General features: G+C 32.3%; 2 protein-coding genes across 2 annotated transcripts in view; one reads left to right on the forward strand and one right to left on the reverse strand.

Annotated features, from left to right (window-relative positions):
- The first annotated feature begins 218 nt into the window (after positions 1 to 218).
- Positions 219 to 4,332, forward strand: LOC126844765 (mitochondrial import inner membrane translocase subunit TIM44-like). The gene is made up of 2 exons (XM_050583165.1): positions 219 to 310; positions 3,765 to 4,332. The coding sequence occupies exons 1-2, from the start codon at positions 219 to 221 to the stop codon at positions 4,330 to 4,332; spliced, it is 660 nt and encodes a 219-aa protein (XP_050439122.1).
- A 1,356-nt stretch (positions 4,333 to 5,688) lies between these two features.
- The window catches only part of LOC126844363 (lutropin-choriogonadotropic hormone receptor-like), a 48,022-nt gene continuing 38,564 nt past the window's right edge, over positions 5,689 to 15,146 (reverse strand). Inside the window, exon 16 of the mRNA XM_050582509.1 lies at positions 5,689 to 6,440. Coding sequence (XP_050438466.1) covers positions 6,317 to 6,440 — 124 coding nt within the window. The 3' untranslated portion in view covers positions 5,689 to 6,316. The remainder of the gene's footprint in view (positions 6,441 to 15,146) is intronic.

Below are 15,146 nucleotides of genomic sequence, written 5' to 3' on the forward strand. Positions count from 1 at the left end.
AACTATGAACGCGTGTAAGCTCGGATACCATATCGCCAAGCACAATGGGGTCAGTACAATTTAATTTTCAGTATTTTTTTTTGTATTTAACTAAGTATGACAGATTGTTGGCGGTTACCACGAATCTCGTGTAAAGTTGGTTTGCGTTTTAGAAGTTTTGTACGTACAGACAGAATAGATATTTTTTTCGACGTTTTATTGACAACATAAAACAGGAAATGGCCAGCAACAGGGAAATGCAAAAACATATTGATCAATTTCGGGCCAAAAGAAATCAACTGGAACAGACGAACGTTTTGGTCAAATCCAGGTAACTGGTAGTGGATTGTATGTAATGCAAGTATCAAACAACAGTGATGATTTTTTTTTATACATACATGTGTAGAACTAAGCTCAACACAGTTTATAACGAATCAAGAGTATTTTTAAAATTATTCCAAACTCTCAACTCTGGCGTACAACTTTTTTCAAAAAATACTGGTAAGTAACATCATTAATAGAGGCGTATCTTTTTGGTGATCCTACACAATCGGGATTTGAGAAAGGAAGACCGAAGAGTGTGTAGTAGCTTGTCATGCACTACACTACCACCACGTCATAATAACGCCTAATAAAATATTAGGTATGTATACAGGTAATTAGACTTTTTTTACAGAATATGTTACCACGGCACTTAAACAGACATCTTTTGGTCGCGGATTGTCCGTAGTGGCCAAAAACATAGCTAAAAAAGACGACGGTGAAGTTTCTTGGACCACACAAGTAATTTTTATCCGAACCAAAGATGTTTTACGCGTTTTGACTTAAATTTAGTTTTTAGGTTTATAAAGCTCCGCCGGTATTGAAAAAGCGATCGGACTTGATAGACAAAGCGTATACAAACACGATGGCTGTCGAACTAGTCGTTTACAAGGAATCCACGTGAGTATACAATCTTAGGTTATCACAGAACATCAATCTGTAAATTAACATAGGCTCACACATAAGTTTAATTTGGGGAGCGCTAGTAGTAAATTTACCAAATGTTCATAGAAAAATATTATCTATGCTTAAGCGTGACATTTTTCCGATGGATCACTGAATTACTGACAAAAATATAACAATCAATAATGAATCCTTGTTACTGTATTAATAAGTAAACATGCTAAAGTTCAAACTCTTAATGAAGATTTTGCGAAAAATTACCTATACTTTGCTGCTTAATAAATGGGTGGGTAGAATCCTCTAAAAATTATTTTTCTTAAAATTTATGGTTAAGCAGTTAAAGTATAAAGAAACGTTCATTTTATGGGTAAACGTTTTGTACATACATTCAAAAGTGCAAAGCAAAAGGTTAATAGGTTTTCCTGTAACTCGAGGCTTTCGATTTTTTTGTCTATGTATAATTTGACTAAACTAGGTACATAGACATTTGTTTAAACAATTTAAACTTATTAATCGTATGGTCAATTATTATTAAAGAAGAATTTAAAACATGTTCGTTTTTTTAATTAAAGTAATAGTATTTTTAATTCAACTGAGTCACCATCAAAATATTTGTATTTGGTATGTTGTTGAAAAAAAATACTGTATTTTGTTTATCTCGAGGGTGTTATAAATAAATATATAAATATCGTTGTTGTTCTTAGGCTTAACGCACTTTTGCACATATTTTCATTTGATTATGTTCTAATTCCCACAAAGATGGCGGAAAATGGTAACAACAATTATCTCTATTGACGGAATGTACACTTGACAATCTAGTTTATTATAATATATATCTGTGCAATTATCACGCTTTTCCTGGGTCAGTGTGACCAGGAACATCGAAGAACTGGAATTGTCTGTAGTCTTTCTGTTTAGTCTGGCACGCTACCACAAAATCAATAATATGTCGGACGGCCTTTTTCGACGGCTCATAAGAATCCATGTAATTTTGTAAGGTTTCCCTTCTGGTTATGCTGTGATATAACAGTCTACAGGATTTCCCGCAAGCATTTGACTTTTTTGAATAAGAGTTAGAAGTAAAAAGAACAAATTCTCATTGGGAACCTTGTTTAAATTGAGATTACATAGTATGTAAAGCCCTATCGGGCGACGAGGCTTGTCCGACAATAGGTTATTTCTCTATTGATTATTATTTTAGCTTAGTTCGGTTATTATCAATTGAATCGGACCGAGCATAGTCGTATTAAGAGGGGTATTTACGTATTAGTTAAAAATTATTTTAAGCTATCTGAATTAAGAAAATATTTTACTTTAGAAATTGTTTATTGTTACGATATTTAAAATGAACATTTTTGAGTTTTTATTGATAAAAGAAAATATTCAATAATGTTAACCCAAATTATATTCTTGATATACCTACACTAGAGAAAACAGGCGTTTACAGTTGTAATTTTTTTTATATCTTTTAGATTAATGCTTTTGTTTAAATATTACTATTTAAAAATAAATATTTTATTGTATTATTAAAAATATATAATGTAAAAATAAATTATAAATACAAATTTTAAAAAAGCCAGTACAGTGGGATCGGGGCATAGTGGGGACGGAGAGGTCACAGGTCTACAGATTTTATTATAACTAAAAGTGATATCACTTTTAAATAAACGCTTCGATGCGAATCTGTGGATATACGTTCAAACCAGTTATAGCGGTTTAGAAGATATCGTGGGACCAGCAATAATGTACTAAAATTTAATACTTAGTCTTGTGCAGGGTGGATACGATAAGGGTTAATCGTCTGTCTATAAAAAGTACTGTCATAGTTACCCATGTATCGTAATTAACAATATAATGAAAATATTTTTATTACCTGTTGACTACTGATTCACACACACATATCAATCTAGAAACTGACTACGGCCAAAGTGTAAATTTACCCTATTTTTGGGGTTTTTCCTTAATAAAAAAAAAATTGACTACAGATTTTTGAGAAATTGTACATGTTATAGTTCCATTTTAGATCTACCTTCGGTCTAATTTTTAGATCTAAATCTCTAAAACTTTGCTTGAAAAAGTGAAATAAAGAAAACAATTCTATCCCTTCTAAGGAAAGGGATAGAAAAGGTTTATGATATTTTTTTGGATTTGTTAATGTTTATTGATAGTACTATGTTTGAAAAACAATTCATATAAATTTGGAACATTTTCGACTATTTTTAAAAAAGTTATAGAGCATCGTAATTTTAAGTTGAAAAATTTGTAATTTTTTTAGGTGTTTTTCTCGATTTTGATGGGAAAGAGGTGGCTTTTTTTAATTTTTGGCCTGATAAAGTACCTTCCAGGTATAATTTCTGATCTATAGAGTTGCTACACGAAGAAATCGGTTCAGCGGTTTACGAGATATCGTGGGTCCAGGCACAAAAATAAAAACACATCATTGTAAAAATAATACCTTCTCAGCTCCGCATCGAAGCTAAAAATGTAATTTAAATATAAATTATATACCTATTGGCTATTATTATATACTTGTATTTTATTTATTGGTACTGTAATGAACAAAAATAATATAAATTTGAGAAGAGAGGTGTGTGCGTGTGTATTGGGGAGGGGATCCCTCCAAAAACCCTCACATACAAAATTAGTTAATGGGCTACAGCCCCCCTCCCTACAAATTTGACCACCCTATGCCTATGGACATAAGATAATATAAAACTCAACTATCGCCTAGTAGTAGTTGACACTTTGTCAGACCGTCTGGGTGTGGTCTCGAGGAATAACAATTACATCCGACTATGACTAACTGGTCTATGTTAACAAATAATATTTTTTCCATAAAGGTTAAAGAAAACCTTACAGGCGTTGGGAACCGATAGTGGTATTGTGCGATGGTTGGCTTGGGTCGGTCGTTCCGTTGCCGAAGTGTTGTTCCCCAACAAGTATGGCGACGTGATCACTGCGTTGGGCCGGGTCGACCCCGACTTTGAGATTCCGCGTTTCATTAAGTTTTGCGAAAAAGATGTCGTGCCGAACGTGCTGGAAGCGATGGTCCGGCCGGACTTGGAAGTGCTGAAGGATTGGTGCACCCAACAAGAATATGCACGATTGGTATACTTACTTGATGAGCGTCGTCAAAAAGCTACGCACGGCACGCATTGCCAGATTTTGGACGTAAACAACGTGGATGTGGTTGGTGGCCTGTTCACCGACGAAGGTCCGGTGTTGTTCTTAAGTCTAGACACTCAGGAAATGAACTATTCGAAAGCCGCCGACGGTACGGTAATCAACGACTCCGTCGTCATGTGTCATCACGCGTGGGCGTTGCTTAGAGACTTAGACGAACCAAATCCAAAGGCCGCTTGGCGTCTTGCGGACGTCGCCTTTCATACAGTCCCAATGATGTTTTAAGTGCGGTTGACCGGAAAATATGATCATTTTTAATTGTACACACAAACACAGACGCACACTTTTGGTCTACGAGTTTTTCATTTTAAATATACACAAAATCCAAAAAAGAATTTTTTTTTAATTAAAAAAAAATATTTAATTCCAAGATAAAATTATACAGGTTTAACGTTCCTACTCACAATATTCAATGAATTTTGGGGCATTGAAAAAAGACGCGTGACGTCAAAATTGGGCCGAACTCGCCGTAATTCCCTATCTTATACACGCAAACGTAATTAGTTTCACACAATAACTTACCTACCTTCAAAGTATACTTTCGAATTTTTGTTGTACCTTTATGATATGTTTTTATGCATTTTTCTAAAGCGTTTAGTTTTTTTTAAATGTTTAAAATCTTGTAAAAGTAGTTGTTTTTGTTATATATAAATATATCGCTATTAAACATTGGAACTGGATCTAGGACTGGGACCGGAACCGAGACTGGGACCCTTAAATAAGAGGGGGTATAATGTAATGTACATATGTAGACCCAAAAAAAAACCGAGATGGGGTATGCTAAAGCTCTACAATATACAACCTGGAGTACTGAGTTTTTTTATCTTATTTGTAATTATTTTACCCAGCCCTGACTAACTAAATCCCGGGCAACGCCGGGATTTAAACAAATCAAAGAAGGAAAAATTAATGAATATTTACGAATGAATAATTTTAAATGTGCTTAAGTTATCAAAAAACTAAAAACGCTACCCCGTAGATCAAGTTCTTCTCTGTCCATTGTAAAAATTGAAAACGGCTGTTCTAAATACCGCCCTCACATTCTTGTCCCCCGCAAAACCATTTTTCGAGGCTACATTACGGGTGGGTAGCGTCCTCTTAAGTAACTAATAAAACAATAAAATATAAAAAAAAATCCCCTTTCCATAAAAAAATAATACACTTAAACGTATTTCGATAGCAATGAGATTGAATTCACAAACAAACCACCTCCCTCAACACTAGAGTTATATTTTGATTTGAATCTAAAGTACTTAAATTCGAACCTAATTATTTCTTATACCACCCTTTAACGAACATTAATTGTTTGCGGTCACATGCTAGTCTGTGCAGTCATTCACCGTTTCAAACCAATAAATAGAATAAGAAACTTCATAGGCACAAAAAGAAAACACCATTTATGCTCTTTATAAATAGGTATATAACATAAATACATAGTAGTATATGTTTGTCCACAAAAGCCATAATAGTGCGTTTTTTAAAGACTAAGTAAAAAGGCTAAAAATATTATAATATTAAATCCAAGAGGAACAGACGAATTATAAGTTATGACTGTAGAGTTAACCTAGTTAACTACGATAATCTTAAAAATAGGTATGGTTATAAAATAGATTAAAATAAATAGAAGATACATTTTCTTAAAAAAAGACAGAGTAAAAGTAATAAAAGTAAAAACGCTTTCTTAATATTAAAAACTGTTAAGTATAAATGCACATTCTTATTGGTATACGCATAGTAGTTGTACAACTAATAGTTAAGAATTTATGTTAAATAGTTTCGGGGAAAGTAATCCAAGTGCCAAAAATGCGAAATTGTATTTTTTCAAGCCAAGTGATCTAGAAACTATCGCTAATGCAGCATACTCTTATCCGAGTTCTTCTGACTTTAATTTGTGGTTCAAACGCGAGCAGGTTAACATCATTAAAAACCATAGGTCAACTAAACAGTTTTTTATTATCCTGCACATTTGTTTTTTGGCACTTAGATCACTTTGTCCGGGACGTTTCATAAATATGAAGTTTAGAACTAAGGTATGACTACAATATGATAACGATCAAGTAACTACTTTCTATGACGCTTATGCTACAGCGGCACTATTCTAAAAATCGTTGAGAATAAATGTTGTACATTTTATTATCTAGTAGAAACATTTTTCTCAGTCTTTCTCTTAACTAATAAAATAAAATGTACTTTTTTATTTTATTTGGAATTAAGCTTGCTCGGGAGAACTTGACTCGGGGCAGTGCACCGGGGTGACTCGGTTTGTGTTGTTGGTCTGTGTTGAGAAGATGACTTTGTATTTTTTTTTATCGCCGTTTCCACAAAATCCGAACCTAAAACAAAAACAATTAACATAATATTACCTGTCATATAATTTAAACAAAGCTATCGTGATTAAGCGCATCTTATGTTTCGAATTTTCGATTATTGTAATCGTCGACTTATCTCCTTATTTGTATGGAATAGTTTTTTAGATATAGACGCATATATTTTATAGAGGAGGAGTGGCCGAGTGGGTAAGGCGGCAGTGTGTTAGCGCTCACTGTCGCCGGTTCGACACTCGGTCACAGGCGCTCCGTTTGCTGGGCGAGCAATCGTCCGGTAAAAAGGAACCGCCACCCCCCTCTCCGGCGACGGATTGACGACCCGTCCCGGAAGCGAATTCGTCAAGAAACCATCTCATGATGGCAGCGTTGGGCCTTCATGGCCCGTTAAGCTACATGATGATGATGATATTTTATAGAACTATTGACAAACCTTGACAAACTATACAAAATATCATCAAAAGCCGTTTTCTCTGAAAGGTTTAAAACATTTTCTGTACCTACTTTATTTTCTTAAGAGTAGTTTTAAGACTGAAGGTCTGAAAATTAAACTGAATCTATAATATCTGAAATTTATAGAGAGGTTAGATAATTTATGATTTTTTTTTAAAAATCTGTAATCAAACTTTGGTTTTATTAAGGAAAAACAAAAAACTATTACACATTTTTCAACTTTCTTGTAAATTAAAATAATATTTAAAACACCCTTAGGCCTTAACCATAAAATAATACACTCTCCGTGTATACGTATTTTGGCAATGTTTTCATCTTTAGTGCTAACGACAAATTTAAAAAAAAGAAAATATTACACTTTGACTGTAGTAAATTCGAAGCTATATTTGAGAGAATCAACGGGTGTCCAAAATATTTTTCGATTATGTTTTTGATTTACCTATTGAAACAAACATGATTTGATAATATTACTTTTATATATTTTTTTTTTGATACAATTGTTTATTTTCCAAAGACAGACGATCAACCTGAATCATATCCACCTTAACACTGAAAATAATAATTCATGAAAACTTGTGCCCACGTCGTCCCCACTATGCCCGCTATAAATAAAAAAAATTCCTTTGAAAGCAACATTTAACAAAAAAACAAAACCGAAAGATTTATTTTCTTGATCGCATTGATGATATAGGAATATCTTATTACTCAATGTCGTATGCATTTGTATACTTTTGTCTAAGAAAAACACGTATACAAATATATGATATGAGTATACGAATAGAGATGTAACAACATATTTCTTGCTCGTTATTTTATAATAGGCGTAGTATTTTATATTTTATAAGTATTCCTATATCGGTTATATAACCCAGAGCCAAAGCCACGCATAAAACTACTTGTCAATGCGACTTTTATAACAACGTTGTGTCTGACGCAGTACTTTACACGTTTAATGGAAACAGTTATTTTCTACTTGTAGTTGACAAAGATGAAAAGAAGACAGTACCGATTAACTTTTAAGTGCTACACTAGCGATAAGATTACCCGAAATTTTGTACTTCTTAAATTTGTTTTAATGTATTTATGAGTATTGTATTTGTTTATTTATTATTATTATTTGAATTTACACCACTACTTTAAAACAGATTTTACTAAGTATTTATCATGCCACCGTGTGAAATTTGGTTAAATGAGAGCATCCTTATTCCTTATGGTTTTTTTATATTAAAATTTTTGTTCATATAAAACAACGGCGAAAATTATGGTGAGTTAAAGAAAGACATAGTTCTCATAAGGTATTTAATATTTACAGATGTGAGGATTGTCTAAGTTGGATTGAATTAACATTAGAATGAGTATAGCAATGAATATATACCATTCCCCACCTATCACATTCTTTATAAGCAGTTGGAGAGGTGGAGACTGTTTCTCGCATTTATTCCAAGAAGTAGGTGCTTATTTATTTTAAAAACAATGGCTCTTAAGTACGCTCCGCGTTCCTTTTAGAACATTTCGTCATTGTTCACACCTAAGAATGAAAATGGGTAAATAGGTTAGTGAAATTTTATTAAGGCGAGAGTAAGAGATTTTGAATTAAAGCAATTTATTCAGTCTTGAGACGTAATACCGCGAAAAAAGAATGAATTTTGTGGAATAAAGTGGGTCGTATTTCCGATTTGTCTTAAATTAAAAAATTCCTATAATATAATGTATATGTTATTATGTCACTGTTTCACACTTGCAAAGTTTGAACCAATATTTCACCTTAATACAAGACAACGACAACCCGTCGTTTCCAGGTGAAATTTTAGTACCAACGAGCTTTTTCAAAAACAACGTCGTATTTCCTTAATGTACCCTTGACACAATTAGATACCTCAACAAACAACAGGCACAACGTTTCGAATGGGATCCGATTACCCCATATAATACGTTATGCAGTGTTTATTTGGAACCAGCAGGTCTGAAGAGACTGATTTTCCCATACATATTTTATTCCGACACCTAGGACACGGTGTTAGTGAGATTCAAAAAAAGCAGACAGTGTGAAATCGATACCAAAGGGTCCGCGTGTAGGTTTAATCGTTTGATCTCTTTTATATGTGCACACCTAACACGACACCGATACGAAAAAAAAGATAGTGGTAAAATCCTACATAGTTTTTTATTTTATTACCATTTTGACAAAAATCTAAAGACACGTTGAAAAAATTGACAAGGTGAAATTTTTTAAAAATATTAATGGATGTATTAAATAAGTCATAGTATAGCGTCAAAAGGAGTCGTTTCAGTATACTGATGATTTGTCGCTTTTTTTGTGCGTGTTTTCTATGATAGTTTTGCAAGTGTGAAATCCAGAAATACGAAAATTTTAATGAAAAAAATAGTATTGCCAAATGATAAATACAGTTTTGTTCTTCTAGGAATAAGTAAAAAAGTAAAAAAGTAGGTAGAACAAAAAAATAAGTGCGGCTAGATAGTATACCTAAATAAAAATCACTAGGTGAGTGGAGTAGATTGAGAGATGTGGAGACCGAAGAGAGAGAATCAGGTTGACTGCCTCAACATCTAAGGGATAAAAAACATAGTTTTTTAGTTTTATTAAAAACACCTTTAAAATGTCCATTTTGAACAGAACGTTTTAAATGTGCCAACCTTGATGTTATATCAAATTGACAACAAAAACCGACAGATCACCAAAAGTCCAACCCTAACCGAATTTGTATTGCATTCGTGTAAAGTTTATGTTAGTTTACGGATAAGTTTATGACTAGGGAATTTTGTGTGCTTTGTTTACTCTTTTAAAGACTATCGACGGATTGATAGAGTGATAGCTTTTCCTTAATGAGTTCTACTATCTGAACTTATACAAACTTAAGATGTTTTATCTTTCTCTTGACTGGTCTTTTTTTTATAGATCATTATTTATCCGAGGACCGATGTAACACCGGATTGGAGAAATTTTTTGTTATTTCGTTAAATATTGCTTAACACCACCGTGGCAGGGTGACATAAATTATTTGTTTTGTTAGCTGTTTACGCGGTGTGTTAAAATATTTGACACAATAAAACCCAAACTTAAAATTATTAAGTTTGCAAAATGGAGAATAAGGACGTGCGACATCGACAATATAGTCAAACGTACGGATTAATATATTAATGTTATGTACTATAAATTTATAACGCGCAACTTATACAACGCAGTTATATAATAATTATTGCTCCAGCCACAATAAAATATCTCGAAAAACGCCCGTAAATTTGTAGATTATCCTTAAGTCGATTCGTGTGCACCAACAATCCCGTCCGAACTATATTTAACGTCACCCAAAATACATAGTAATATAGGGTGGTAACAATTACAGATCCGCAACACTTTAGGAGAGTTATGAGTTTCACAAACAAATGAATATACATTTTAATCAACTCTGATTTCTATACATTAAATACGCCTTAAGTCATATAGATACAAATACATTCTCCACGAGACTACTAGCTGTGTATTCAATATTTATCCCCTTAAATCATAAATATAGACAAGAAACTAGATTGCTCGCTAATAATAAATGATGCGGCTACGCCGACGGATGTTTTATTGCAGTTGAGTGTTTATTGCCTGAAATAACTTGCAGACACAATAAATGCATTTAAAAGTCATAACTTTAAAATTTAATTGCCATCGCTATTCAATTTATAATAAGACTTGCAAATCCTCTCAAAAATGGCATATACCAATTACCTTAAATGTTGGCAACGTTTAATTATTAGCAATTTAATTTATCATAATAATATACATAACAAGATAAAAATTGTTTTCATGTAGTAATTGAAATTTTTCTTGTTCCGTTAACGCTAAAATAATTACTTTTCACAAAAATGCCAATTAGCCATGTACGCAGACGATACTGTTATCATAACACAACATAAAAATCTTGAAAACTCAATATCATATCTACAAATTTCTTTAGACCTAATTTCAGACTGGTTTACAAAATGGAAACTCGCTCTTAACCCAACTAAGAGCGAAGCGAAAATATTTACCTTAAAGAGATATACAAATCCACCTCAATTAAAAATCAAAAATCAGCCTATATTATGGAATAATAAAGATCAATCAATTAAATATCTTGGAGTTTACCTTGATGAAAAATTAACATGGAAAATGCACATAAATAAAAAATTAAACCAAGCCTACACACGATTGAAAATCTTATACCCACTAATTAATTACAGCTCTACACTTCAGATCAAATGCTCACTTCTAATATACACTTTAATAATAAGACCTTTAATAACATATGCATGCCCAATATGGGCAGCCGCATCCCAAACAAAAATTACAAAATTACAAACAATACAAAACAAATTTCTCAGAATAGCTCTTAAAGCCCCATGATATATGCGAAACACACAACGACACTGGAATACCATACCTAACCACATGGATAAATGAACAATTTAAAAAATTTCATTCGAAACTAAACACAATAGAAGGAGCCCTTCACTTCAAAATTTGGGAAAAGAACCAAAAACCGCCGACTAAAGCCACGTCTCCCACAAGATATCTTACTACCTCCAGAATCATCATCGTCATCTTCATCATCGTAATCATCAGATTAATGACCTAACTAAAATAACTCATAATTTATGTACAATTTGCTAAATTAAAATAATTATAAATTATTTTATTACTCTATTATGCCTACCTAATTATGTAACTTATTAATTAATATATTGTAAAAACAAGATTATGTTGAAACAATTAAAATATAATAAATAAAAAAAAAAAATTACTTTTCGATCCACCAAATGAAAAAAATTAAGTCGGCTATATTAGCCGCGTAGTCGAATATAATATGATTATTGTAATAGCATATGTTAGCTGTTAATGGTTTTTTGAAATCACATATTATATACTTCTTCACCTTTATTAAAAAAATGTATTTATTAAAAAAAATAATAACTTTATTGAGGAACCCGGTCATTCTAATTTCTAAACAACCTAGGTTATTTCGCAGAAGTGATTTGTGTGTGCATGTCTGTGGTTTAATTTATTTTATTTTTTTTACAAACTATTATATAGTTATTACTAAATACCTCTCGGTAAACCATCATATTAAATTTACACATGAGCGCTATTCATATTATGCAAATTATCGTGCCAAATTAAATTATTATCACCAAAAATGTCGATATTACTATAACAGTCTCGTGATTTTACGATGTTTAGTGCGAAAACAATTTTATCAATGAAGGTTCATGTTGAATACAATATAGTCAGATGCAAACAATAACATCGAACATTTTATTCCTCTATCTATAATGGCTTATTTAATACTATTTATGGACCATTTTCCCCTTCGCTCTATACTATGGTTGCTCGCACAAATCACAATAATTATAAATGGTATGTGTTTCTCAAGACTGAGCTTATTTTTCGCTTGTTCGCTAAGCTTAAAAAAATTACATTGTAATAAAATATTACTATTAAGAGGATTGAAAGCGGGCGGTTTTTATGAGGTTTTATATAGGCAATATTTAAGTAAAAAGTGGTTTTAATAATTTCGACCGCATGTAAATGTATTTCCATGAAAATTTGTATAAGTTTCAGGATATATCTTTTAACGTACACAATTTGTTTAACGAGTAACAGTTATTGCGTTCTTACAACAAACCAATTTAAACCTAAAAGCCCAACAAAATTAGGCCTACTTAAAATGATCAAATTTAGTTCTGTAAAAATGTTTTAGCTCATCGACTTTTTTCCCAGATTAAGTAGTTTTTGAATAACTATTTCGTTTACTTAAAAAAACCTTATAATAGGTTTTTGAGAAATTTAAATTCGAACCATCCTAAGTAGATGTACTTTTACAGGCTTTTAGGTCTAAAACGTCCCAAAACCGACCGCTTTCAATTCCCTTAAGTTATAAATGTATCGGTTTAATCTTCTAATAACACGGGAGTATTTTATATTGTTCAATAAGATGCATATGTGTTTCTAAAAGGGCACAAGTCAAAAAGTAAACAAGAAATTCAAAAATATGATGTTTATTAGAGGGTTATTCACCCCTTACTTAGCATGGTGGTGACTCAAAGAAAATAACTGTTAGAACTTCAGAGACACACATGCGATGTGTTTTTTTTTGTGTCTGGAAAATGGAAATTGAAATAACGTTTTACATGAAAAGCGGTATATATTCAATTGAACAGTTATATATTATGTATTTTCAATTTTCGATTTCGACCTGTTAGTAACGATAAAATATAAAAGGTAATTTCTTCGTTTGTTGCTTACTGCAGACGAAGTAATATTTCTACAAACGAATCAAATTTACTTTCTATAAACGGTTTTTGATGAATAAAGCTTATTTTACCTCCGATTTACAAAAAGAAACAAAATATTACATATTTCAGCTAAAACTTAATACAGGAAATTCGTTTCTCCAAACCTACCGTATACAAAAAGTTTCTTGAAAATGTTCGTGTTCAGTCATTGTAAGGAATTGCACTTGTATTAATATTAAATTGCTACAGAAGAGCATTGCCCTTACGAAAAATATTTCGTATTTACCTTACCAACACTAACCTTCCCCTTAACTATTCCACTTGTTCATAACAAGAGGTTATTGTTTTCAAAAACTACATTTTTCACGTTAATCTAAAACTGTTTGAGTTTTGGAGCGATCAACGATTCTAAGTCGATCGTCCATGTTGTTCTCTCAAGTTAAGTGCAAAAAGTATAACGAATGCCTGTTTGGCGCCACTACGGAAGGTATAGTATTTTTTACACGGTATTACATTTTATTCCCTAGTAAAAAACGGAATGATCCGCTAGGTAAATGATATTATGTATTGGCCGAAATCCGGTTATTGTTAGTGTAATTACATTTTTCTGACAATACAAGTCTCAGTTCATTGTTTGGACGGGTTAGTGGCACGTTTGTCGTACGATAATTAATTGTTTGTGTACGTAGAATAAGATAGTAAAGTCGTTCAACTGACGGGTGTTGTATTTTTTCATTTATTTATTATTATTATCCCTCTTAATGACCTTATCGCCTTAACTGTTCCACTCACCTAAACAGGAGAAATATTTTTAATGAAAAATGTATTTTGGAATTTTTCCAAAATATTATACTCCATACTTAACTGTAGATTTGTTATCAAAAATGTTTACGGGTCCCATTGCAATTAATTTCCAAAGAACGGAGTTATATTTGTCATGTACACACGTTTTTAAAAAGGACGTACAACCGCAATCCTTCCTCGAGGGCAGACTTTTTTCAAACAGACATGAACGCGAGGACTTTCAAATAATATTTAAGAAAATGATTGTACGCTTCCAAGAATACCCCGGTAAGCCGTTATATTATTGTTTTTAGTATTTCCCTCTTATTTTCTCTTGTCTGAGACGTTCATATGATATTAGGACACGTCACTTAGCAATGAGCTTTAATTGTTAAAGTTATCAGTTGCAACAATTTGGGTTGTTGCTTGGAATCGTGAAATTATAATAGCTATATGAAGGGCACAAGGGAAAAAGATAGTAAGTCCATTTATGACAATTTTTTAGGAAAGAAAATACAATTTTAGTTTGCGTCTTCATAATATGCCAGCCGTTTTAAATGTGTTAAGTTGGCTCCATTTTCATTTTCATAGAATGCGGAATGGACAATAGTCCCAATGTGTCATATAATGGTAACATTATCTCAAAATCGAAAAAAAATGACCAAAAACTCTTCTCCCCCTGTGCCTTTATAATATACTATGTACTATTATTTATTTGACAATGTGTAGTGTATTTTGATTAAGTCGAAACCGGTGATAAAAGAAAATTGTCCCTTACATCATATTTTCGTTCTTGGTAACATCACTGTATCCCGGTTGAAATGTGTCCTCACACCTCTCACTACGCGTTTGTTTTGTATTAACTAAGGTAAATATGATATGAACTTAAGAGATACCCAACAGCTCAATTTACAGAAGTTCCGTGCCTACAACGTCCCAGCCAAGATAATATTATCATTTTCACTATTTAATTGGCTGATATTCAACTGACTGGATCTCTATATAAAACGATTCTAAGACGCAGTTTCCATTATAATACACCAACAAAACACAACAACCAGGCCGTGCGGCGGGTGTTGATGAGTATTGTTTAAGAAATGTACGTTTTATTATGTCTCCATTTACTTGATGGATTTCCTAGAAAGGAAAATAATCAATCGCTTTAAATGCGAAGCTTTTGATATTTATGACTTA

Source organism: Adelges cooleyi, unplaced genomic scaffold, assembly GCF_023614345.1.
Source record: "Adelges cooleyi isolate 19-005CV unplaced genomic scaffold, UGA_ACOO_1.1 ACOO_flye_CR_arks_rails_tigmint_CR_PRNA_651, whole genome shotgun sequence".
Taxonomy (NCBI): domain Eukaryota; kingdom Metazoa; phylum Arthropoda; class Insecta; order Hemiptera; family Adelgidae; genus Adelges; species Adelges cooleyi.

Excerpts from the sequence above, each read along its gene's own strand:
- LOC126844765 (XM_050583165.1), top strand. The coding sequence starts at position 219 with ATGGCCAGCAACAGGGAAATGCAAAAACATATTGATCAATTTCGGGCC. Across the intron at positions 311-3,764 it reads AACGTTTTGGTCAAATCCAG|GTTAAAGAAAACCTTACAGG; the intron begins GTAACTGGTAGT and ends TTTTCCATAAAG.